Raw genomic sequence first — 27,704 nt, forward strand, 5'->3', positions numbered from 1 at the left:
ACGATTGGCAGATGGAATTCCACCCAGGCAAGTGTAAAATACTAACCGTCACTAACAAAAGAATCACTGTTGTAGAATCCTACAACATACACATTATTAACCTTGAACTGATAGAGAAGGCTAAATACCTAGGAGTCACTATAACTAAAATAACAGTCTTACTTGGACTCTCGCATCCATAAATATACGAGCAAAAGCCAAACCTGTTCGATTCTTCCTGCAAAGGATCCTTGTTAAAACCAACTCCAAAACTCGCTTTAAGTGTTACAAAATCTTTATTCGCCCGATCCTAGAATATGCAAGCTCAGTTTGGGACCCTTCCAATAATAATACTCTACGAGATAAAATCGAAATGGTACAACGAAAATCGCTACGGTGGATTTATAACTTTTGGGATTATGATGTCAGTCCCACATTACTAAGAATAAAAGCTAAATTATAGTCACTTGAGGATCGTAGGTCAATTGCCAAACTCAAGATGCTGCATTCCATTCATCACAGGACGAAAGAAATAGATCCAGAAAATATCCCAAAACGTCAACACAAGTTTGATGTTACACTTGAACACAGTTTGAGTGATTGTAGCAGGGGCGGATACAGGCTATGTGAAAGTTGTGAATTCACAAGGTCAAACTGACAGCAAAAATAAAAATATCATATCATGTAATTCTATCTGTCACAGACATGTTTTTTTTTTGTGTTTCTTTTTTTCTAAGAAAACTCCTCTTTTCCTCTCTCTTCTCTCAGCGGTTTCGTTTCTTCTATTTACATTTTGATCTACGTCACAGTAAACAAAAAAAAAAAACCCCCTTCGCTTCAGTAGAAAAAAACACTCCGTCTTACAGACAACAATTTGCAGATCTTTGAAGAGAAGAGAAAAATATAAATCAATGAGAAGGAGAGTTACTTTAATGTGTATTAACATCATTTTTCATACTTTTGCACGAAGTTTCAGTTCATTTCAGCTTGTGAACAAGATTTTCACAAAGCAACAAATATTTTCGTGATTTCATGTGATGTGTTCTCACTTGTTCAAACAAAGAAGCTTTCACTTTAATAACACCAAACAAAACTAAGCAAGCAAAATGTGCGCGACAATTCTTTAAAGTTATTATGAAAGTTTTTACATAGTGAAAGATTGTTGTGAAAATGGTGTAGCGTGAGTATGGATGCGAAGAAAAAGCAACAACGAGTGATACCAAACGATGTCAACTTAAAATCTGATCTTCATCGATTGCGAGTTATTCTCCAAAGTGAAAATGTTTCAAACTCCGCTACAAAAAGGCTTAAAGATCGTTACAAATTAATATTAAAGAAGGCGATACAACAGAAGAAACAAAGTGGTACTTTATTACTTGATGAAAATGCGTCCAATGTTATCAGACACGAAAAATTGGAAGATTATTGCAAGAACTCTTCTGGAATATGCAAACCAGTAAAGTAAGTAGCCTCTTGTTGTTGTTTGAAGGGTTTCGAAAAGAAAACCTCTTATTAGGAACCCAGACCAACCTTAAATTTGCGCAATCGCTAATCATCGCTCCGGTCATCGCTGTTAAGGTTGCAATTTTTAATTAAATGGCTGAGAACAATTAGCCTAGAGATTTATCACACCCTTATAGGGGCCTTATATCATGAAATATCGAAGAGGTGCATACAATCTAAACTGCAACCATACCCCTGTCTCAGTGAACCGGAGACTGAGAGAATCTTTCAGCCAGTGAGGATAACGTGAAGTAAGAAAATGTCAATATGGGGATGAAACGTCTTATGCTCCTAATGGGTAGGATTTCGTATTTTATTGTTTAAAGTTAAAGAAATCCATTAAGCTAGGGGTGGCAGGGATGGCCGAAATTTCAGTCTCCTTTCGAGTGCTGGAGTTTATCTCTCACCAGGGACAACAGTTTTTGAGTCAGTTTTTTCAGTGATACAGGGGTGTTTTTTGCCTGAACTCTACACAGAGATTGATTATGGACGCAATAACGAGTTAGAATTATTTCAAACAAAATATTTTTCATTTTTCAGGACTACCGCTGATGGAAATTGCCTTTTCAATGCTGTTTCCAAGAAACTGTGTGGCGATGAAAAACCTCACCTTGTCCTACGTTTGCTCACAAGCATTGAGCTGTATATGAATTGGCGAAAGTATTTCAAAGAAACTCGTTCGTTAGCGTTGACATACAAATCATCTTTCAAACATGAATTCGACCTCATACAGTTATTTTTCAACTTCACATCTTCCGACAAATGTACAAATATCCCCGAGATGCCAAAGATATTTCGAAACGAAGCGACCCATATTTCCAAGCCATGTACATTTTCGTCAATGTCTGCCGTATACGCTCTCTCTTCTGTCATTGGTGTACCAATATTTTCAATATACACTCCAAGAAACAGCCGTGTTTTCCCAGTGTTTACCAGAGTCGTCAAACTTCCTGACATAACTTCAAAAGAGATCATTCATATACTTTGGTCTTCAACCTCAAAACCAGGTGAATACACCTCCCCAAATCATTTCGTGTTAGGTGTGGATGCCAGCTCAAAATCTGTTTCATCCTTAACACCTATTTCAGCTCTTTGTAAATCCATCGAAATACCAGAAACAAAGAAACGAAAACAATCAACCATAACTTTTGCGAAAGCGGTAAAGATAGCAAAAACAACAAGCCAACCACTAGGCGTAGCTAAACCTCAGAACTCCGATCAAACACCAATGCAAATCGATTCCTACGAAAGCACTTCTTCTATTAGACTAGCAAACTAGTCTGTTAATTAATCATGTCAGAGGGCGGGAACATAAAGGCGGCGGGCGTTTGCTAAAATAGGAGCTGCGTAGGAGAACGAGCAAAAGTTGGTGAGAGGCTGCTGATTAACAGACTAGAACATTCTGCCACGGCTTCATTTTCGAGGTTGTGAGAACGGAGGAGTGCTTTCCTAAATTTTGGAGGGAGAAAAGCCGACAGACCACTTTGTTTTGAATTTTTGGTGGTAAAAGATGAGCCACTTTTCCACAAAGTTTTGAAACTTTTACATCTTCTAGTTGTTTTTTTTATTCATACACTCTCAGATAAGTATTTGCAATTTAGCTTCAGTTTTCTACAATTATCAAAAGTGTACAAGGATTATTCAGTTTTCCCTATGCAGGTTTTTGGCTTTTTGCTAGCCTCTTTCATTCAAGGTAAGAAATATTTTTTCTATTTTGGTTCCACCTAAATACTTTTTGCTTTTTTAGTCTTTTTTATTTTAGTACTTACAGACTACTTGTTAAGGAACTTGATTACTCTAGTCTCATTGTGGCTAAGTGAACCTCTCCAACACTCTTTTTTATGAATACAACAGTCAGGCAGGAACTCTTCTCAAAAGTACCCAGCAATATAACCTTTTTGGAAAAAATTTGACACTATTTTTAGAATAATAACATATCATAATAATCAATAATTCTGACACTTTTAATATCTCACGATAACCTAAATCTTCAACAGACTCATTGCTACAAAAAAACAACCTGTCCTGACTGTCAGCATGTAACGTACCAGCCAAGCACAGGAAAATTACACGTATATACGCATAGAAAATTAAATAGATAGACCTTTTGCTAGTTTAAGATGTCATGTTGAAATAATTAAGTATTTCAGTCTGTCAGGAAAAATGTAACATTGACATGCACAAATTTAATTTGTGAAAAATTGAAATTTGCAGAATTTAGTGCTGTGATAAGATAGCTCTGATGGAAAATCCAGAATTTATATATTCATAATTTTAGAAAAATGCAGTATTTTTATCGTGAGAAGAGAATTATGTAAATTCTGACATTTTTCTATAGATTGTGGGTATGTGCTGAAGAATTTTCTCGTCACATCAAAAATGCTGAAAAGTTAACCTTACACTTTAAGATTTATGGCTAATTTTTTTAAAGAGTTTTCTTGCCACACTAATGTTACAATTTAATATTATAATTATGTAAATTATAGTTACCTATTCAAGAAATTTTTGTTATCAAACTGAGAATTTTCACCGTAATATAAATTTTGACAAATTTTCATCTACGTACAACTATAATTTTGGGGAAATCCCACTTGTTCGACAGTTATTAGTTCGACATCCATTTGCTCGACAACCCACTTGTTCGACACTCTTTTCTCAAACAACTGGTCTGTCGAACAACTATATAGGTTGTCGAACAACTATATAGTTTGTCGAACAAGTGGATTGTCAATCAACTGGGTTGTCGATCATTTTGGTACCCATTTGTTCAACAACCCACTTGTTTGACATCCAATTCGACAAGATAAAATTAACTTCACACTTGAAGATTTATGGCTAAATTTTTTTAGAGTTTTCTTGCCACACTAATGCTATTTAATAATGTTTTAAGTTATAGTACAGTACATTTGAAAATTTTTGTTGCCAAACTGAGAATTCTTAATTTTCTCCATAAATTCTGCTAAATTTCCCTCTACGTAAGTTATAAGTTTTGGAAAAATTACTAGAGTTGAGTAAAACATAAGCATGGTGAAAAAATTTAATCATTTTCAAATCTTGTAAGAAGACTTTTAATATTTCATTATTTGAAAGAAAATGTTTTTTGGAAAAATTTGTTGTTTGTCAGTGCTGCTTTACCATAACTTTATTTCTGCTCTAAACTGTAATTTTATCATAGGGATAACAAAGGGATAACCAGGTAGATATTCACAAAAGTTTGTTGCACGTTTTGTTGCACTTCCAATACGTGCGACATTGTGTCAGTGTCCTGTAGTAGTCTCTGGTAGTGCAACATCCATATATTTTTGATAAAGAACTTTTGACTTGTGAGTCCTGGAAAATTAAAAAGTCTTATGTTTGAATGTCAGTAAATAATTGTTAGGGTACTGTACCTGGGCTATCCCTTTGATTACCACATGTAAACCTAGGAAAAAGAAAGCTGAAATGAAAAAAAACAAACTCACAGTCCATAGTGTTTGCAATCTGAATACTCCATTCCTAAAATTGAATGAGTTATGAATAGGAAAAGATAACAAATCAACAAGTTCTGATAACTGATGTTACAAGATTTTCCATCTTCTCTTGCCTCTCAAATCAAAACAAAAGACAACCAAAAATGAGCCAACGAAATTTGCATATGCAGAGAACCATGAAGAAAAGCCACATATATATACACAAAGAAGAGAATCATCAAATAAAAAACAAGAAACAAATCTATTCAAATAAAAATTTCCACTAGAAGTCAGCCATTTTTCTTCCAATCACTCACTCCTCAAAAATCAAAACAACACGATCTGCGACTTTGACGGAAGTTTTCATTTCTCATTTCACGATTTTCTCAAAGTTCATTCATTTCTACAACGCCGAAATCTGGCGTTGTAAGATTGGGGCTTCAGCTTAGCCGTTTTTTCCTTCCTGGGGTTTCGCTCCAGTCGGGCTTTCAGCCCTTGCCGCCGACAAAATTTCTTCCTACGCTTACCTAACTCCTACACTCACTTTTCCCGCGTGATACCGTTCCAGCCCGACTGGCGTGCCAGTCTATTCTTCTATCGAAACTGTGTCGAAACCTACCGTCGATCAAGCACCAATCCAAATCGATTCCAACCAAAGCACTCCCTCTATCCAAACCGGGTCAAAACCTTCCGTCGATCAAGCACCAATCCAAATCGATTCCAACCAAAGCACTTCCTCTATCAAATCGAAACCTCAGACCACCGATCATACATCAATCCATACATCAATCCAAATCGATTCCGACCAAAGCACTACTTCCTCTATCGAAGCCGTGTCGAATCCTCAGATATCCGATCAAACACCAATACAAATCGATCCAGATCAAAGCACCCTTCCTACCGAATCAAAATCTCAAACTAAAGGTCCTACTCGTGGGAAAGAAAAAATTGACTGCCATCCTTATGACATTGGCTTAGTTCTTGGCAGGATTCCCTTGATGACAGATTCTGAAAAGCTCGACTTCATTGAAAATGTTTGGAAACCATGTACAGATTACAAGTATCCACAACATGAAGAAAATAAACGTAAGTGGCGCTTTAAAGTCTGTTCACGATAAGTGTGCACTCTTTTTTCTTTTACCTATAACTTTTGAAGGAATTCTTCAATCTTTATAAATTTGGTATCGTTGGAGAGATATTTTTGAGTGGAACAATTTGAAATAAAAAAGTCTTTGAAAAAATTCTAAAAACGAAGGTGAAAATGAAGAAGAAAAGAATGAAGATCTTGTAGAGAAGTGGTGCTATAACTTTCATTTTCACTGGAGAGATTCTTTGATCTTAGGAGATCATCACTGTGAAGAAATTTCACCAAAATATTTATTCAATATAAAGTTATGATACAAAGTTAATAAGTGAGTGACCCCAAAAAACAGCAGAAAACAGCAGAAAACAGCGTTTTTAGACGTCAATCAGCTTATAACTTTGCTTGATATCTTTTGACTGAATGATTATTTTTGAGAATTTTTTTCACAGTGATGATGTTCGATAACCAAGGATTCACTTCAGTGAAAATGATAGTTATAGCACCTTTCTACAAGATCTTCATTTTTTTCTTCTTCATTTTCATCTTCATTTTTAGAATTTGTTTAAAGATTTTTTTATTTCAAATTGATCCACTCACTAATATCTTTCCAATGATACCAAATTTATAAAGATTGAAGAATTCCTTCAAAAGTTATAGGTAAATGAAAAAAGAGTGCACACTTATCGTGAATAGACTTTAGTAATGATTATATCACTCCAGGCAAATCGAAATATTTTCATTGGCTAGCATATTCAACTCATCATGATGGGGTGTTTTGCATTGCTTGTGCCTTATTTGGGAAAACCGTCTCAACACAGTCTAAACTTCAAAAACTTTTTACTGAACCTTTCATGAGATGGAATGGAATGAATACACGTTTTAAAAATCATCAAGAGAAGAGTGAGCTGCATAGGGCTTGTATGGAAATTAAGCAAGCGCTTCAAAGCCAACAAAAAGGAGAAACCCAAAAAATGTCAACTGTTATTGACAAGAACAAAGCAAAAAGGATCGAAAAGAATCGTAGTAAGATTATGCCAATAATCAAAACTGTTGTCCTATGTGCACGACAAAACATTCCCATGAGAGGACATAGAGATGACAGCAAGCACATAGGCGATGCAAGTAGCAACCCGGGAAACTTTCAGGAACTTTTGAAATTTAGAGTTGACAGCGGCGATGTAGTTTTGAAAGATCAGAGAACTGTCCAAAAAACTGTCCAAAAAACGCATCTTACAGATCTAAAACGATTCAAAACGAAATCCTGAGTTGCATTGGTAACTTAATTACACGGGGATTGGCTGAGGAAATCAGGAAAGCTCGTTTCTTCTCTGTCATAGCAGATGAAGCTACAGATTCTAATACAAAAGAGCAAATGTCTTTGGTTATTCGCTTTATTGACGAGAACAGTCAGGTACGTTAGAGAACAGTCAGGTACTTCAGGTACGTGAAGAATTTATTCGTTTTATTGAATGTGAATCGACAGCTGCTGAGGCTTTAGTAACTAACATTACCGAGGTAGTAGCATCCCTCTTTCTAAACATGAAAGATTTACGGAACAAACTTACGATGGGGCTGGGAATATAGCTGGGGCTAAATCAGGAGTAAGCACGAGAATTCGCGAGCTGTATCCCAAAGCTCTCTATTTTCACTGTGCTTCTCATAGATTAAATCTTGCGGTTGCCTCGTCAACCAACATTAGAGGTGTGAGAAACATGATGGACTCCGTTAGAAAGTGCAGCGAGGTGTTCCGTTTTTCTGCAAAAAAGACGGATTTACTTAGAGTAAATGTGATTCTACTAATGCCCACAGAAAGGAGGGAAACACTTCTTGATGTTTGTAAGACACGTTGATTGCAGAGGATAGATGGTTTGGAAAGAGTAGAAGAACTTATGTCTTCGATTTTAGAAACACTCGATATGATTGCTAACAACCACGATGGTTCATACAATAACAAGGATGGAAGAGCTGATGCGCGCAGTCTATACTGTACATTTCGTTCCTTTACTTTCATCGTCCACCTCATTATTGTCCGTAATGTGATGTCTTACACCCTTCCACTAACCTATGAATTGCAGAAGAAACAACTGGACATTATCAAGGCATACAAAGCTATTGATACCGTCATTACATCACTCGAAGAATGTCGCGAAAACATAAACACAGTTCATAAGGAATGGTATGATCAGGCCGTTGAATTCGCATCTAAGCTTGGGACCCAACCATCAGTCAAACGGATTGCAGGGCAGCAAACTCTCCGTGAGAACTATGACACCGATTCTCCCAGCGAATACTACAAGCTATCGCTCACCATCCCATTACTTGATCGGGTCTTCAATGAAATGAAAGAACGATTCTCGCCGAAACGGCGAATTCATTTAAACGGAAACTATATCCGCCCAAACATAGTTATCTCAACGGAGGATTGGAAAGACAAAGTCCGGCAGTTTGCGAATGAATATGTGGACGATCTACCTGAAAAGACAAATTTGGAAACTGAGCTACGTCAATGGCAGATATATTGGACAAATCAGGCAAAACAAGGCAACTTACCAGATACGATCATCGATACGCTGACCGCAATTAATCCGATCAAACATTGGTTCACGAATATTTATGTCATGCTATGCTTAGTTGCAGTGGTACCAGCAACATCTAACTCCTGCGAACGATCAATGTCTAAGTTAAGAATTTTAAACTTATCTCAGAGCTACAATGAGCCAAGATCGTTTATCATCGTTAGCTCTGGCAAACATTCATCGTGAATTTGATCTCGATCCGGAAAAGATTTTAGACATTTCTCTCAAGAATATCACCATAGACTCGAGCTTTGTGATTTTGATTTACTAAATTTCTAAATTTTTACGTTATTTTTTCTAAGTCTACGTCTAGATTGATCTTTTAATCGATGCGTCCAAGTATTTTCTTTTTTGATTTTGATATTGGAAAAGCCGAAAATCCAACATTATAGAACTAAAATAATCGGTAAATGTAAAAGGTTGCCAATAACAGAGTGAAGCGAGTCTCAATTTGAATTATTTTAATCTTATCTGTTAGAAAAAAATGAAATTTTAGAATTGTAGAAAACTAAGCGATGATCTCACATTCAATATTTTTGTTAGTTTTATTATGTACATTTTATTTCTATTATATATCTGTATGTACACTAGTACTCAGTATAACAGATTTATGGCGTGCAGGGACTGCCTCCGTGCTAACAAATCTAGTTTATTATCTTCGACGTTATGTTACTAGCTTTCCTTCCGTAGGTTTGGATTCGAGCTATACACTATCTATAACTCAGAGAAACATCGTAATTAAGCGTAATTATTTGTCAATAAGAGTCGACTAATCAAATAATAGGAATAAAGTTTCATGAGAATCGGGAAAAAAATCGGTGAAAAATCAGGATTATTCCAAAAAATCGGGAAATCGGATTCCTTTCACATAGTGACCTAAAAACCTGTATCCGCCCCTGTGTAGGTATACCAGTGTTTTCAAAGAGTTGAGAGGTTTCAGCGTCAAAGTTAGAAAAATCGAGGATGCGAAGACATCGTTTTGGGGGTCGGCCAATTCTTGAGTTTTGAGTCAATCATTGGCCCCAGACAATGTTTACGTATGACATATGTGAATGGAAAAGAGCATAGTAAAGAGTTTTTATGACAGAAACAGGAACAAAATAACGAAGCTTAGCAATTATCCCGCATCAGTAAGTTTCTCGCGATTTCATTGGTCAAAAGACATCACGTGGAGGTGGGATATATACCGTATCTGTCTTACTTGCATTCGATTGGAAAAAAAAAGAAGACATTGGATATTGGCGAATGTGCTTTCGAATGTTTTGTTCCAGATTCGACTGTTTTATTTTGATCTCAACCTTTTGTTCTCGAAAAAAAATTAAGACATTCCATAGCTTCCATACGCCAATCGCAGCACTCAAATCAATAAAAACATTCGATTCAAACAAAACAAATGAAAATTAGTTTCAGAATATCTTTGGATTTTTGGAAGCAAGATAGAAGCAAAAAAATGGCAAGCAGATTTGGATGTGCTACTGAAGCTCAAATCACAGAAGAAAAGACCAACATCAATGCTAACAACACTCTTAAATCTAATAAGAAAGCTGCCAAACAACTGCGAGATTATTTAATGGAGAAAAACATGGACGAAAGGTTCGAGAATATGACAGATAAGCAATTGAACGATATTTTGGTCCACTTTTATATCAACACTCGAAGAACCAATGGAGAAAAATATAAAGCTGCAAGCATGGAAAACTATAGACATTCTTTAAATAGATACCTTCAGACTCCAGCAATAGAAAGAAAGATCGACATAATCAAAGATCCTGCGTTTCGCGAAGCCAACATCTCCTACAAGGCAGCCATCAAGGAGCTCAAGCAAGAAGGAAAAGGATATGTGAAACATTATCCCATCATCTCTGACTCTGACTTGCAGAAAATGTACCAATCCATGTACTTCGATATCAGTACCCCTTGTGGTTTGCAAAACAAAGTGCAGTTGGACATCAGGCTATATTTTTGCAGAAGAGGAGCCGAAAACATGCACTCAATGAATAAGGACACTTTTGTTGTCCAAACAGGAGCAGATGGGACTCGATACGTCTGTCAGGCTGTTGACGAACTCGCCAAGAATCATCGAGAGAATGATAAAGAAGCGACGAGTGGATTTATGCCAGAAATTCCGAATAGCAACCTTTGCCCAGTTAAGTCATTTCTTTCTTACACTTCAAAGCTGAATTCTTCAAACAATAAACTCTGGCAAAAACCCAAGGACAGTATTTGTAGCGAAGAAAATGTTTGGTTTTGTAACATTGCTGTTGGACAGAGATTGTTGTCAAATTTTATAACCAAAATGAGTGCACTATGTGAACTCTCCACTAAGTACACAAACCATAGTGTAAGAGCAACTGGCGCCACTCTCCTTTCAAGATCCATGTTCAATCCAGCCCAGATCATGGCAGTCATTGGGCATAAATCTGTTTCGTCACTGGCCGTTTGCCAGAGAGTTATTAGTTATGAAAAAGTCACCATGGGACAAGCCATCTCACGTTGTATCGACAAGTCTACTTCAGTTCCTGTTCACCAAAGCCAATCATCAGTCACCACCATCAGAGTCATTCTCTGATGATGAACTTTTTCGTAACATTGATTTAAGAACTCTTACTTCCAGCAGTGATATCTCTAGTCGTCTGCTTCCGACATTATTTCAAAACTGTCAAATAAACAACTTGACCATAAACATTACTAACAAAAATTAATATTTTATATACAATATTTGATGAAATTTGTTTTGTTATAAACTTTATTTATTTATTTGGATGCTAAATTGAAATTGTTTGAATCTATTTATTGAATTAAATTAATATCTTAAATTTTGATGTTTAACTGAGGCAATGTTGTTTTAATGGTCTTTCTGATCGACTTAAGCTGTCTGCTTTGTACTGTACGTTAAATACTTATGAATCATTTTAATTTTGTCATGTAATACAAGACAATTGCTTAAAAATTAACTTACTATGGATCGGTTGATTATCAATTGTTTATACTATAGTATTATGTTGAATGAAATTTTGTTTATATTTAATTTATTCTTTTTTTCTAAAAATTATCAGCGCAAAAGAAGTTAATATATACCATGATTTTATCTGAAAAAGCTAATTAAAATTCAGAAAACGCGTGTCAAACTAAAAATCAAAAACATTCAAACTGAGCGAGAAACTTTTATCCCATCTTTTTGTGACTTTTTGAAACAATTACTTAGCTCTCTAAAAACTTTTACAAAGACAAATTTATCAACAATTCAAAAATTATATTATACATTTCCCTTCAAAATTTAAAAGAAAATAGTGCGTAGTTTGAAAGATGATCTTGAGCTTTTCAGCCATTAGAACCTAGTATACAATCTCTCAAAATGTGCTACCTCTTTATAATATCATTCACTTCAAATGTAGTATCAATTTTCCGAAAAGGAATCAGCAGCCTAGCAATAATTTCCAGTAAAGCTTGGTTTCCACTGCGTGATAACGTGTGATAGTGTGTGACAGACAGCCTGTATAGAACACACTATCACAAAAGTAATTTTTATCTCATAGTGGAAACGTCCTAAAATAATTTTTATCACATGTTATCAGTGTGATAGTGTGTTCTTGAATTGAAATTCATTTCAATCTACACCAAATGCAGCCTATTCCCCGCACACCATCCAGTACTTCACCATCCCAGGGGGATTTGCCACCCCAACTGCTGGCATGCATCATCTTTCCTCCCCAGCTAATACCACTATTTGGAACACATGGGTTTAGAAATATACAAACTACAAAAGATGAATAAACTGAACATTTTCATGTTTATTTTGCCACTTTGATTATATTTTCTTTGTATGATAATTATACTAGTAGCACGGTTTATATTCGTTTAAAAAATCTCATCAAATGCTAAAAAGATGATTCAGTTCAAATTCCTTGATTCTAAACAGCATAATGTGATGTTCTTCTAACATAAGCAACTTGCCAGGGCACACTACCTTCTTCACTGTTAACGTGGGTTTTAAGTTTTTCTCTAATTTCGAGGGCTGTCTTGGTGAATCTTGATCCGTGGAGTGTAGTAAGATTTCTTAGTGCTCCATTTTCGCCTTCCACGCCATTTCGCCAGGTACCGTCAACAATGTTTCCGCTAGAATCTTCCGAATCAGCAAATCCTGCTGGGACATATCCAGCATTATTTGTGAGGCGAAGATAGTTGTGCAGTGATAGACAAGCCAATGTGTAGCTTTCAACATTCTTAATCGACGCTTTGATTGGTCTAAGGAAAATCCGCCATCGTTGTGACAGAATACCAAAAGCATTCTCAATGCAGCGACGGGCCCTGGAATGGCGGTAGTTGTAAATCCTCTCCTCCTCCGAAGCTCCTGCTCCAGGGTACGGCCTCATTAGCCAGCTTTTTAGGGGGAAAATCTCGTCACCAAGCAAGAAATAAGGAACATTTTCTTCCGAGGAAGGATGGATCTTCGATGGGTCAGGGAGATTCATTTCTACGCCATCAAACATTTCCCCCATCAGCGAGGATGATAAAACTCCACTATCGTTATTACTTCCATATTGTCCAAGGTCAACAAGGGTGAAGCAATAGTTAGCATCACAAACAGCCATTAGAACAATGCTAAAGAAACCTTTATAATTGTAATACTGTGATCCAGTGAGTCGGGGACACTCGATCCTGATGTGTTTTCCGTCGATGCATCCGATAGTATGTGGCATATTCCACATTTCTTCAAACTCTTTCGAAATCTTCATCCATTCTTCCTTAGATTCTGGTGCTGCTAAATACTTATCCTTCAATACTTGGTAAATTGCCTCGGACGTTTCTGCAACTATCTTGCTCACGGTAGGTCTTCCCATTCTGAACGAAAAGCTTAGGGATTGTTGGGAATCACCAGTTGCCAAAAAGCGAAGTGTTAAAGCCAACCTCTCTTCCGGGGGAATCGGTGCTCTCATGTTGGTTCTTCTCTTTGTAATGAGAGGGGATACCAGCTCCAGCAAATGTTGAAAGCGTTCTGGTGACATTCGGAAATATCTGAAGAATAAAACAAATCAAATGGTCTTTATTTTTGAATATACTTTACAACAGTTGTAAAATCATAGAATCAATCTGAATCATTCAGGAGCAAAGGCTGGCTAAATTGTTTTCAAAATTCTGTCGTAATATAAGTACATGTAAATGACATTATATTATATATCTGAAAAAGTATTCACGATCTCCATGTCGAAGCTCCTGCACAAGTTGATGATACTCTCCGTATTTGATCGTAGAAGAAAGATATCTCGAACCCAAAATCTTGGTGATCGACGACGTTTTTCTGTTTTCTCTTGTTTCTCCTTCTTCTCCTCCTAATCATAATGATTAAATTCGCCATCTCCATCAATTCATCGTCACTATCACTTTCGCTTGAATCAGATTCTTCGTCGAAATAACTTTCATTAAAACCTTGAATCTCCATGTTTATTGCACACACATACACGTACGTACAAAGTCTCTCTTATCATAAAATATAATTCTTAACTCTCGTTTTTTCATCCACTGGAAACGGATATGCCAGGTGTAATTGTAGTAAACAAAATCTTATCTCAAGTTCTTTATCACACACTATCACATGTTCTCACGCGTTATCACACAGTGGAAACCAAGCTTAACTTATCAAGACTAGTGAGATTTTTTTTGCGTGATGAAATTTTGTCTTTTTGTGAGTCTATTTTTGCGATATTGTGTGTTCGGCAAAAAGATGTTCCCAATGTTTCATTTATAAAATCAATCCAAACCAGTCCAAACTAATTTTTTAAAGAACCTTGCCTTGCAAAAAAAAAAAATTAAAAAACTTATGGTATATTAAAGTAATGCCATTACTATTTATTAGGCGGTAATAATAACAAGCATTATCTACAACGATTAATTCCTCTCTATGAAGGGGCGCCAAATAAGAAAAAATTATTCATCGTGCGATTAGACAATGAAGCACAACCCAATCCCAACAAGTCAAAGAGTTATGAAAATATAAGTTGATTTGCCAGTAAAAAACACTTTTTTTGTGAAAGATATCTTGTTTGAAAATATATTCGAGCTAGCATCAAAAGTAACATATAGGTACTTTTATCATTTAAGTTGTCTTTTGGGCTAAAGTCATCAATCATGCTCTTGTTATCACTTTATCGTACAAATATAAATCGGCATTATTCTAATTGATGATGATCAAGCTCCAATATTAAACAAAAATCTCTCGAGAGTCAGCAAGCCATAATGGAATCAACAATCAATCAAGCCAAATCAAAATGATTCCATTATCGAACAAATATTGAAGAAATCTTCAATGACGAAAATAGCAACTAGTAATTATCATTTTGATTCTGCTTTCCAGTACAGTCTTCTCTTTTGTCTCGTAAACATTGCATGGAATAACATGGAACTGGCACAATTTATATTCAGCAGGTCAGGACCATTTTATTATTCTCCATCAATCACAATCTGTTCATACAGTCATAATGCTATGTATATTTTGGTTTTATGCTGCTTCTTTGTTGTGCACGTTCACCCACCAAAACTCTGAAACACTGCTGATTCACCCAGTCGGCCGATCGGTAGTTAAAAGTCACCCATTACATCAATCAAGCTCCTTCACCTGAACCCTGAAGAAAGAAGGGATGAAAATAATTATAGTTAGAGTAAAATTGAATAAACACACGACCCATATTAATAAAAATAAGCCTGTGGAAAGAAAACATGGCCATATGATATCCATGAAACACATGGTCATGGCCGAGAAAAAAACATTTTGTTTTGTGAGATGAAATCCAATTTAATACAAAAAAGTCAACACAAAGAAAAAGTACTAATGTAATATTCCAAAGGTAGTTGAAACTATAAAGGTGAAAAAAAATGAAGATTTACCTTTCAATGGGCCATAATCAGTCCAAAAGTTAATGCATGCACCTCAAAAACCAAAGAGATTCGTTGGTTTTCAGGGCCATCTTTGTTGTTTTGAAAATGAAACGCATAAAAAAAGACTGGGCCCAGACATTTGGAAGAAGCAGGAAAAAAGCAAAGGAGATAAAGTTTTGGTACTATTACTATTATTTGTACAAAAGTTGCAATTTTTATAAAAGATCTTAGATTATCATACTCAAATCAACATAAAAGGGGTTGCGGAACGAGCGTTCTGTTTTCGCAAAGCGAAGAAATCTCAAAATGTACAAGAAATCGAATGCAGAATTTAAAAAACTAACTAATAAAACCTTATATTTCACCTAGAATTTATTAGTGAGTCATAACAATAATATGCCAAAGAAGAGGATGTTGGAAAATTAGAAGACAAAAAGTCATTTATTGTGCTCGATTTTGTAATACTTGTAGCTTTAAATAAATCTCCCTGATTAAAAGTACAAGAATATCTGTTCAATACAACTTTCCACAAAAGTAAATAAATAACAAAAATAAAAAATTAAAATTCTAAAGAGTATATATAGCATTGTAGCATGGTTTTTAAAAGATCATTCTAGAATTTCTCAACAAACATATCCTGTGAAAAAAGACCCTATTTCAATCATGAAGTCATAAAAACAATAACACATTGATGTGTAGTTTTAGTAATAATGTAGTCTTTCTTGTCATTGTTTTGATTCTTTAGTTTTAAAAAGTTACAGTAAATGTGACATTGTAATATGGACTTTTTGAAAGTTTCGGATGTCATAACTAAAAGTGGTAAAGAATAAAATCAATTTTTACAAAAATATCACTACTAGTTTTCATACATTCATGCAATCAAAAAAGCAAATCATACAATCAATGACTTCAAACCCCTTGAAACATTCCAATATTATAAGACAGCGATCACGAACCTTTCCATGCATTTCATTTTGCCAGGAACATTTTTAAGAATTTTGAGGAAAATGCTGTGAAAGAGCTTATTTTATTTGGAAATTATTTAAAGTGTTTGAACTGAATAATGACCACCAGCAGCAGTGAATTTGAAATTTTCTACTACTGACTTACAGTCAACTGCTCCAACTTGGGACGAGTGTCCGCAACATGGGAGTTGTTGATATCTGGCCTGTATTTTCACTTACTGTTAAATCTCTTCGACAACAAATTTGTTTTGATAACTCCACCAAGTTTATCAATCATACTTTCTGTCATAACATGTCACGATAACATTCACTGATACCGCGGCCTTTTTAACTTTTGTTTTAATTCAAAATGACCGGACGCCAACAGGAGAATTAGAGAACCCCTGCCACCTAACCGCCTACCGCCCAATGGGATTAACAAAAAGTGAGTGTGTAGCTTGCCGGGGGAGTGACGTCGAACCCTCCATCATTTTGCCACTAATTTGGTTTTATTTGTTCCGGACACTTGCGCGTGTTCCACTACGGATTTTTTTCATATTTCGATTTAAAAGCATACTCGGTGCGAAAGAGAAATTGTGTATTTTTTAATACGCGGTTCATTAAACTCAAATCAAATGACTTTGGATGTTCGGTGTTGCGTAAGATAGTCCCAAGTTGGAGCAATTGACGGTAAAAAGATAGATTGAAAATAAAATGGAATTGTATTTTCTGATTGCTGCCTTAACATGTAAAAGTTAATGTCATTAAGCATCACATGTCACACACAAAACATAATATTTGCGTTTGCTTGATCTCAAACTACAACAAAGTCTTTCTTATGTCGTGTTGAATAATGGACCATTATAAATTAAGATCCATGAAAAAATAATGTGTCTGTTCTTCGCAGCATACCTCCTCAACAAATGTTACTGCGACCACAATAATCACCCAATATTTGATGGCGTATTATGATCTTTTTCGTAAAAGCGTTTACTCAAATACGTTGAACTGTGTATTGTATTGACAACATGACAAAAAATCAAAGATCGGCTGAATGTAAAGTTTAACCATGACATGACATTTCCAAAAAATTATAAAGTCTAAATGTTAAATTATTTCGAAATCCAAATGTTGCTTTAAATCTGACTTGACTGTGGTTGCAGATACTTGGTTTGATCTCAAGCCATAAAAATAGTTTTCAATGAGATCAGTTGATGTAATAGGCATGGTTACTCCAATCAATTGTCACAAAAATGTGCCATGCAGTATGGATGCCACCATCTGTCAGACCATTTATCGAAAATTTCAGTTGACAACAAAAAAACAACCACACACATTGCAGTGGATGGTAGGACAGCTCTCCTCTCCCAGAGGAAGTGGTAAAAAACCTCAAGAATGATACTCGAGTAAAATTTACAAGAAGTGTGAACAGCAGCAACGTTATTTTACAAGCAAATGATGCCTTCCAGCTTAAAAATCAGCAGGATCCTGCCTTGACAAAAATCGCCATCTTTGTTTCGCAAGTGTGCAAAAGTGAAAGTAGCAACAACGACACAAAAACAAACATCTCGCACTTGATTGGATAGTCAAACTCGATATAATTTTAAAAACACTTTTATTTCATAAAAAAAAAGAAAAGTCTACTTTGCTCGGGGATTTTTCGTGAGCCAAATCGGCAGCATTTCTCGAACATATACAAATTTACGTCCCGCGTACGCAGATCTTGCCAAAGGATGCGGAACGCGCGTTTGAGCGCGCTACTTAGTTTCCGAATCATTATTACTCCGGATAACATCTAGTAGTCTAAGTTTTCCTAATTGTATTCCTTAGATAAAGCGAACTTCGTAAAATAGCAGGAAACGTACCCCTAAGTTTTCCTATTTCGGAAATATTTAACTAAGTTATCCGATGTCGCCTAACCGAGTTTTTTAACTTCGGAAATATTTAACGAAGTTATCCGATGTCGCCTAACCGAGATTTACAAGTTCGGAAATATTTGGCGAAGTTATCCGATGTCGCCTAACCGAGTGTTACAAGTTCGGAAATATTTGGCGAAGTTATCCGACGTGACTTAACCGAGTTTTCCATCTTCGGAAATATTTGAATTGAGTTTCCCGATGTCGTTTAACTTTAAGTTTCCGGATTTTTCCGTAGATGTAAGATAACCGAAGTTATCCGATTTTGGGGAACATTACGGATAAAATACGGCTTATTGTAATTTACGGAATCAGATTCCGCCTTTTAATTTGCGGAATCTCATTCCGCAAATTACTAATCTACGGAATTTGCTCATATCTTTCCAACCAATTAATATTTTTCAACCAAATTTAACATACATATTACCAACTAACAGATGCACCTTCACAAAAAATATCAACTCTAATGACCTACGTAAACGGATGTTACGACAGAAAAACTTTTAGTTCCGAACTGATTCCGCAAATTACAAATCTACGGAATCTGCTTATAACTCTCGAAGGAATTGATTATTTCAAACCAAACTTTGCACACGTCTCAACATCCATAAGACGCTGTTCTGTGCCAAATTTGAACATTTGAAAAGGTCGTTAACGGCAGCTATTACGCAATAACGTAAAATCACGTAAGGAACTCTAACAGCCCTTGTTGAAAAAAACTCAAAATCGTTGTATCTCCGGAACTAATATGTTTTACAAGCCCAAATTTTGCACAAAGAAGCCCTCAACAAATATGAAAATGTGTGTGAAAAATCAAGTCTTACACATGATGTAAGCGAGACTTACGGTGGAAAAACATAAGACTACGTAATACACTCCTGCCTAGGCTGGTTAAGGCAAAACTCAAAGTACTCGTAACTCACAAACCAATGAGTTTCAGAACCCCAAATTTGCCACAAAACAGCCCCTCTTTGATACGAACTTGCATGGAAAATGTGAAGCCTATACCAGAACGCCGTCGGGAGTTATTACAAGATTCCGTAGATTAGTAATCTGCGGAATGAGATTCCGCAAATTACAAATCTACGGAATCTGCTAATAACTCTCGAAGGAATTGGTTATTTCAAACCAAACTTTGCACACGTCTCGACATCCATAAGACGCTGTTCTGTGCCAAATTTGAGCATTTGAAAAGGCCGTTAACGGCAGCTATTACGCAATAACGTAAAATCACGTAAGGAACTCTAACAGCCCTTGTTGAAAAAAACTCAAAATCGTTGTATCTCCCGAACTAATATGTTTTACAAGCCCAAATTTTGCACAAAGAAGCCCTCAACAAATATGGAAATGCGTGCCAAAAATCAAGTCTGACACATGATATAAGCGAGACTTACGGTGGAAAAACATAAGACTACGTAATACACTCCTGCCTAGGCTGGTCAAGGCAAAACTCGAAGTGCTCGTAACTCACAAACCAATGAGTTTCGGAACCCCAAATTTGCGACAAAACAGCCCCTCATTGATACGAACTTGCATGGAAAATTTGAAGCTTATACCATACTGCCGTCGGGAGTTATTACAAGATTCCGTAGATTAGTAATCTGCGGAATGAGATTCCGTATCAATGACGAGGAAAAGAGCTCCCTCCTAGGTACCCAGAGAGAATACATAGCTTAAGCTTATGTTTTACCCAGTTTCTTACATACAACAGCTCAATACTCACATAGACCAGTCTTTGGGTAATTCAAAATAATGATAGCAACGCAACGCTCGAAAGTCTCTTTTTTTGCGTTATATCTAGTTCATTATTTTTGTGATTGATATTCCTTTCAAGTTAAAGTTTTACCTTGATTACATCAATATATTAGTTTACTACTGTATTCAACAATGTACAAGATGGCTGCGTTTAGACCAACTGGCATTTGTAATTTGGCATTTGCTCATGAGGGATTCGATTTTAATAGCTTTTCCATTGTATTTTCTGTCATTGCATTTAAGGAATCGTCTTTTTAGAGTCATTACTGAAAAGGTGATTCCCTCAAGTTCAACTTTGACAGATCAAACAATGAAAAGCATGGAATTTCTCAAAAACTGCAGTCATTAAGACTGAAACTTTTTGCCGTAGGGCTAGGCTATGGCAAATCTTGCAAATTTTACAATCTATAGAAAGAACTGAATAAAAAACGTGCAAATATTTAAAAAAATCAAAAATGTCATTTTTTCTCTTTGTTTTGGTTCCTTTGTTTTATTTGAAATGCCAGAAAAGGGGATTCCTTTGCTCAATATGGCATTTCAAATGCCAACGAAATGCCAACACGCTGGCATCATTAGGCATTTGACAAACCGAACAATTGCGCGGAACAATAGAATTCAAAAGAATACTGCAAGCAATTACAAATGCCAGGCTGGTCTAAACGCAGCCGATAAACGTATATGTTACAATTATATAAAAACGTATCATTTATTGTTATTTTGAAAACGTCATTATGTTCAGAATAAGATACCATATAACACGAAATTAATATCAGGTCCTATTTCATTTATTCGAATGTCATAAAATTAACCAGCCAAGCATGAGGCGGGTTTTAGCTTCACGTGAAGAGCAATAGAAAAAACTAATGCTTTAAAAAGTTTACGATCGCATTCGTTTCATCATGTATTTTAGGTGCACAAACTTTCGCAAGTAGAACCTTTCGTGATTTTCGCGAATTTTGGCCGTTTTCACGAAAGTAAATACTTTTGATAATTATAAGGTGATTCGCGTTTATATACTCGCCAAAAATTCTATAAAAAGTTGCCTGTATTCCTTCGAATCATGCTTCAAATCCAAAATAAAAAACTACTAATTACAGAATTTTTATTCCGCAAAAGCATTATTGACGTCATAATATACCAGTTTTAATCGAATTCAAGATGTATTTGTTACTTTTAATCCATTTTCGTATGAAATTTTTCATTTTGATCATGAAATTCGCAAAAATTGATACTCGCAAAAAAAATTTTCCCCTAAATTTGCAAAAGTAAATTTGCAAATTTTCATCCTCGCGAGAGTTTGTACTCCTAAAGTAACTGTCTGAAATTTAGGACAGGTCCCTTGTGGGTCATAGAACCACCAAAAATATTCACAATCACTTATCAAATTTCCGTCTATTTTAGAGCCATTATTTGGCTCGGAATCTCATTCCAGAGATTACAAATCTAAGGAACCTAGAAAAAACTCCCTATACTACGGCATTAATGAGGAAAATGCAAGTTTGTACTCATTAAACACTGTTGTGGGTCTAGTTTGGGGTTCTGAGACTCATTGGTTTGTGAGTTACGAGTACTTCGAGTTTTGCCTTAACCAGCCTAGGCTGGAGTGTATTACGTAGTCTTATGTTTTTCCACCGTAAGTCTCGCTTACATCACGTGTCAGATATAATTTTTCACACACATTTTCATATTTGTTGAGGGCTTCTTTGTGCAAAATTTGGGCTTGTAAAACATATTGGTTCGGGAGATACAACGATTTTGAGTTTTTTTCAACAAGGGCTGTTAGAGTTCCTTACGTGATTTTACGTTATTCCGTAATAGCTGCCGTTAACGACCTTTTCAAATGCTCAAATTTGGCACAGAACAGTGTCTTACGGATGTCAAGACGTGTGCAAAGTTTGGTTTGAAATAACCAATTCTTTCGAGAGGTATTAGCAGATTCCGTAGATTTGTAATTTGCGGAATCTCATTCCGCAGATTACTAATCTACGGAATCTTGTAATAACTCCCGACGGCGTTCTGGTATAGGCTTCACATTTTCCATGCAAGTTCGTATCAAAGAGGGGCTGTTTTGTGGCAAATTTGGGGTTCTGAAACTCATTGGTTTGTGAGTTACGAGTACTTCGAGTTTTGCCTTAACCAGCCTAGGCAGGAGTGTATTACGTAGTCTTATGTTTTTCCACCGTAAGTCTCGCTTACATCATGTGTAAGACTTGATTTTTCACACACATTTTCATATTTGTTGAGGGCTTCTTTGTGCAAAATTTGGGCATGTAAAACATATTGGTTCGGGAGATACAACGATTTTGAGTTTTTTTCAACAAGGGCTGTTAGAGTTCCTTACGTGATTTTACGTTATTCCGTAATAGCTGCCGTTAACGACCTTTTCAAATGCTCAAATTTGGCACAGAACAGCATCTTATGGATGTCGAGACGTGTGCAAAGTTTGGTATGAAATAACCAATTCCTTCGAGAGTTATTAGCAGATTCCGTAGATTTGTAATTTGCGGAATCTCATTCCGCAGATTACTAATCTACGGAATCTTGTAATAACTCCCGACGGCAGTATGGTATAAGCTTCAAATTTTCCATGCAAGTTCGTATCAACGAGGGGCTGTTTTGTGTCGAATTTGGGGTTCTGAAACTCATTGGTTTGTGAGTTACGAGTACTTCGAGTTTTGCCTTAACCAGCCTAGGCTGGAGTGTATTACGTAGTCTTATGTTTTTCCACCGTAAGTCTCGCTTACATCATGTGTCAGACTTGATTTTTGGCACGCATTTTCATATTTGTTGAGGGCTTCTTTGTGCAAAATTTGGGCATGTAAAACATATTGGTTCGGGAGATACAACGATTTAGAGTTTTTTTCAACAAGGGCTGTTAGAGTTCCTTACGTGATTTTACGTTATTCCGTAATAGCTGCCGTTAACGACCTTTTCAAATGTTCAAATTTGGCACAGAACAGCGTCTTATGGATGTTGAGACGTGTGCAAAGTTTGGTTTGAAATAATCAATTCCTTCGAGAGTTATAAGCAGATTCCGTAGATTTGTAATTTGCGGAATCAGTTCGGAACTAAAAGTTTTTCTGTCGTAACATCCGTTTACGAAGGTCATTAGAGTTGATATTTTTTGTGAAGGTGCATCTGTTAGTTGGTAATATGTATGTTAAATTTGGTTGAAAAATATTAATTGGTTGGAAAGATATGAGCAAATTCCGTAGATTAGTAATTTGCGGAATGAGATTCCGCAAATTAAAAGGCGGAATCTGATTCCGTAAATTACAATAAGCCATAAAATACCTTATTTCGCCGGAAAACTTATGATATTTTCTGATATTAGGAGTTTTCCTCAGTTCTAATAACTTTTCAAGCTAATGATAGCGGAATACGGATATCTTTGTTTTAAAGGTATAAATGTGCAGTGAAAATGACCAATAGAAAAACTAATCTTCAAGTGACCATAATTAATTTGGATTGCTGTCGGCTCTCTCGATTAGGCAATTTTATACGGAAAAGAAAGTTTACTAAAGTATGTAAGATGAGTTTTTTTCACACAATGTAACACGAGAAACGTTTGAATATTATGTCATTTTTAGATATATCTTTAGTTGATCTTATATTAAAAAAGTTGTAAATATTAGTTATATACATTGTGTTATTGTTAAAATATAATAATGATTTGATGTTATAAATATTAGTTATATATACATTGTGTTATTGTTAAAATATAATAATGATTTGATGTTATAAATATAAGTTATATACAAAAGAAATACACGTGTTAATCCATGCTGTTAAATAAAAAATTTTACGAGGCAGTCTCTTCGATTGGCTGAATGAAGATGCGTGGTAAATTTTCCGACGGCTCTCGCGTCGACGGTGGACCATCCACACGATACAATAATTTGCCACTCCGCTCCGGCTCGATCCGTTTTAAAAGATTTTCAAACTTTTCACTGCGCCAGGTAAGTTTTCGACAGGTGAGAGTTTTTATGCTTTTGTCGTCGACGTCCGAATCCTCGTCCGTGATCACATCTCCAGATATAGAATTTATCATTTCCTTTTCTTCTTCGTCGAGGTCGTCAAAGAAAGCGGCAGCCAACTTTTGTCGACGTATTGCCTCCTAGTTATGAAAAAAAAAAAATACATAAGTAATTGACCCGTTAAAATGTTTACCCAAAGAGGCAGACTCAGCGTTGCTTTTGACTGCATTAATTCACTTTCTACACTTTGAGTAATATACTTGGGAAAATGAAAATAATCACCTTGGTATGCAATTAACAATTAGGAAATGTTATATTAATGTTTACCTTATTTCGTCTACCATATCGACGATTTTTCACAATTTTGAGTTTCAATTCTTCTTCTGTGAGGGTTTCTTTCTCCTTGATGCCTCTCTTTGAATTATTGAAGTAGCGATTGCACGACTCTAAAGGAAAAGATACCATATTTTGAAACAAATGAAGGTTTTCTTTTGGTCACCAATGGCTTAAATGTAGAATAGTTTTTGTATCCACTTTATCCTAGTGCCAAAAGTTAATTAATAAAAAAAGAAAATTTCCTAAAGTAAAACTAAAACAATTTAAGTTCTTACTATTAACAACTTTCATTGGATAATCGTTGAACGGGAGTATCTCATCAATGATTTTCTTTGTAAAACGTTCTCACCGGCATCAAATCTGTAAAAGGAAGATTAATCTAATTATTATTCCATTAAAAAAACTTAATCTACTGGCCTCAACCAAAAGGTGGAAATGAGACAACATTATTTTAAACGATATACAGAGCCAGAAGCAAGAAATAAATAAAATAATTATCAAAAATTAGTGAGCAGCATAAGAGTTTTTTGTTGAAAATTGCTTCATGTCACACTAGTTTTGGACTTAAGATTCCAACCCTGCTTGGGTTTAGAAATAATGACAATATGAAAAATAAATACCGTAGATTAAAGTTCCATTCATCTTCTTCCCCCATTTTGGCCTTGACTGCTTTACGCACCTTGTCCTACAAAAATTAGGAAACTAGATTTAAAACTAACAGAAGACTACATATTTTGTATTTATTTCATTATTTTTTGTTTTATATTTTCCATTAAAAACCAAACATTACTGAAAGTTGAACGAATTGTGCCCCTTGGTAAGTTAAGGCAGATTTTTGGGAAAAGTCCAACAAAGGGCAATTGCTTTAAACAACCCTGACATAGTGGGAAAGAATGCCTTTGAAGAAGATCAGCTAAGACTAGTTAGGGTTAAGCATAGGCACAATAAAATTGATTTACAGAAAGATCAGGAGGTATTGTAGCATCACTTCCTTGAGCTTCACCAGGAATAGTTGCCATCTGCTCGAGGTCATCCATTCGCCATTGAAAAGCTTGAATGATTACATCTTGATCTTTTATTATCTTCTCCAGCGCAGTGAACCTTGCATCATTCTTTTCATGATTATTCTTCACAGTTCTGAAAGAGTAAGAGCAAAAAATTATCAGGAAAAGGGTACACAAAGTAAATTTGCTTCATGCAAGATAGCGGGATCTAAATGAACAGTTCTAAAATTAGGCTTTTTTGTTCAGGACCTTTGTTTATAACATATGGCTTAGTCGAAGTCAATTTATTTATGAGCAGTGTTTTATCCAAATATTAGTTTTCTATTATAATAAGCATTGCCCATTTAAATAAAACACAAGTTGAATTGAAATAAAAATCAAATGTAAAAGAAAAAATGTACCTTAAAAAATCAAAATTAAATTGACCAGAAAACTCTACACACGACAGACGATAAAGGCTGGTGTTGTTGTTGTTATTTAAAAAAAAGCAGTATATCAAAATCATGCCCAATGTTCCAAGCATCTATTTGAACTGTGTGTATGATTTTGATATAAACTGCTTTTTTAAAGATACAAATAAATATACATAGTTTACTCACTTTCTTGGTTCTTTAGTCATTTCTTGATCCATACTGTGTTACTGCTTACTTAGGTCACATTGACTTTTAAAGAAAACTAGCTTATTTGATCGCTTTTTGTAAATAATTGACATTGCGCCACAAACGAGTCAATAAAAATTTCGCGCTAAATGAAAAACGTTCGAATTTTATCTAAAATGGCGGATAAGCTGCGATTATGTCGTATATATACGACATCGGCAAATAGGAATGAAAAACGCGTGTCGGATATATACGACATTGGCAAATAGGAAGGAAATATGCTTATCGGATGTATACGACATTGGCAAATAGGAAGAAAATATGCCTGTCGGATGTATACGACATTGGCAAATAGGAATAAAATATCCTTGTCGTATATATCCGCCATGCGGCAACACGAGTTAAAATTTGCATGTCGGGTATATACGACATCGGCAAATCAGGTTACTAAAAAAAATTACCCCTCGGGAAATGGATTGGGGTACAAAAACAAGGTACCGGCACGCAAAGGGTTAAGATCAGTATATTTTCGAGATAGCAAAGAGGTTGTTATTTGGTTAGATAATTGCTCAGGCCAAAATAAATGCTGGACCCTTTACACTACCCTAGCTGCATTTGTTAATGCCAGTTTATGTGGTACTGAAGGGCCTGAAAGAATCACCCTCAAGTATTCTACTGTTGGCCACACTTTTATGTCAGCTGACAATTTTCATCGCATGGTAGAAAAGGAAATGAAGGAGATGGAGAAGGTGTGTGACTGGAAAGATTTCGTTGAGTGTGTTTCGAACGTTGGTAATGTTAAAGAAATGGATGTTAAGGACTTTGCTGATTATGAGCATGGCCTTAGTAAAAGCGCGGAATCGAAACAAACAAGACCACTGCTGGATACTGTTTCAGTGGCAGAATTTCGCAAAGGGTCTACGTCATTTTTCTATAAAACATCACACAATAGAAATGAAGAATTCAAAGAAGCTTTGTTCCTGAAAAGGAAAATAAAGGAATCAATTGAAAGCAAATCATACAAAGTTGCTAAAAAAATTTCAAACATATCTTCAGAAATTACAGTAAAGTAGTGTATATTTTTAAAAATTATGGTAGATTTTCAAATATTATATAGTAGATTTTTAAGTATTAGACAATATTTTAAAAAACTATAGTATATTTGCTACAATTTTAGGCTAGATTCATAAGAAATATTTCAAGCACCCTGTATTGGAACTGAAATTACTGTCTATTTAGCTCTACGACATTTTCTGATAAAAGGAAGTAAAGTTACTTACTTTCTTTTATCACAAAACCTTGGTACTCATTTGAAATCTAAACTTCTGACAGGTGGAAGGTCTACCGATTCCGAAATGTCATGTGGTATTCTGCTTGCCACAACCCTTTTATATGTTAATACCTTCTATTAGTAACAAGAATAACTTACTGTGATGTCTCAGAAAGCCTTTTCTTTTCAATACCAAAAAAAACGTGTTTAATCAATTTTCTCAAATTCAAAAATTTGCAGTTACTTCCTTTTGTCATAACACGGCAGAAATATGGACACTGTCGGGTCAAGCAACGTCCTGATGTCTGCCGATGTACTCCATTTTCCACTTTTTGAGCAGATGGACACCGTTGTTGTTTTGCCATTCACAACTTGTTTGGCTTTATTGGTGTTCAATTGTGTGGTGTAAACGTTCCCATTAGGCATTTTTTCCAGACAG

General features: G+C 35.6%; 2 protein-coding genes and 1 long non-coding RNA gene across 3 annotated transcripts; 2 read left to right on the plus strand and 1 right to left on the minus strand.

Annotated features, from left to right (window-relative positions):
- Positions 1 to 6,986: 6,986 nt before the first annotated feature.
- Positions 6,987 to 7,865, plus strand: LOC136815402 (52 kDa repressor of the inhibitor of the protein kinase-like). The gene is given in 4 exon segments (XM_067071843.1): positions 6,987 to 7,202; positions 7,205 to 7,430; positions 7,466 to 7,567; positions 7,570 to 7,865. Coding segments are annotated over 4 exon segments (840 nt in total).
- A 39-nt stretch (positions 7,866 to 7,904) lies between these two features.
- Positions 7,905 to 8,777, plus strand: LOC136815403 (52 kDa repressor of the inhibitor of the protein kinase-like). Its single transcript, XM_067071844.1, has one exon. It carries the CDS (start codon positions 7,905 to 7,907, stop codon positions 8,775 to 8,777), a length of 873 nt encoding a protein of 290 aa, XP_066927945.1.
- Positions 8,778 to 24,127: 15,350 nt separating this feature from the next.
- On the minus strand, positions 24,128 to 25,550 carry LOC136815378 (uncharacterized). The gene is made up of 5 exons (XR_010847709.1): positions 25,352 to 25,550; positions 25,013 to 25,077; positions 24,668 to 24,752; positions 24,384 to 24,502; positions 24,128 to 24,196 (listed from the first exon to the last, which is right to left on the minus strand). It is a non-coding gene; the product is annotated as an uncharacterized lncRNA (long non-coding RNA).
- Between the last annotated feature and the right edge of the window lie 2,154 nt (positions 25,551 to 27,704).

This window comes from Clytia hemisphaerica, unplaced genomic scaffold (genome assembly GCF_902728285.1).
Source record: "Clytia hemisphaerica strain Z4C2 unplaced genomic scaffold, Clytia hemisphaerica genome assembly, whole genome shotgun sequence".
NCBI classification, from domain to species: Eukaryota; Metazoa; Cnidaria; class Hydrozoa; order Leptothecata; family Clytiidae; genus Clytia; species Clytia hemisphaerica.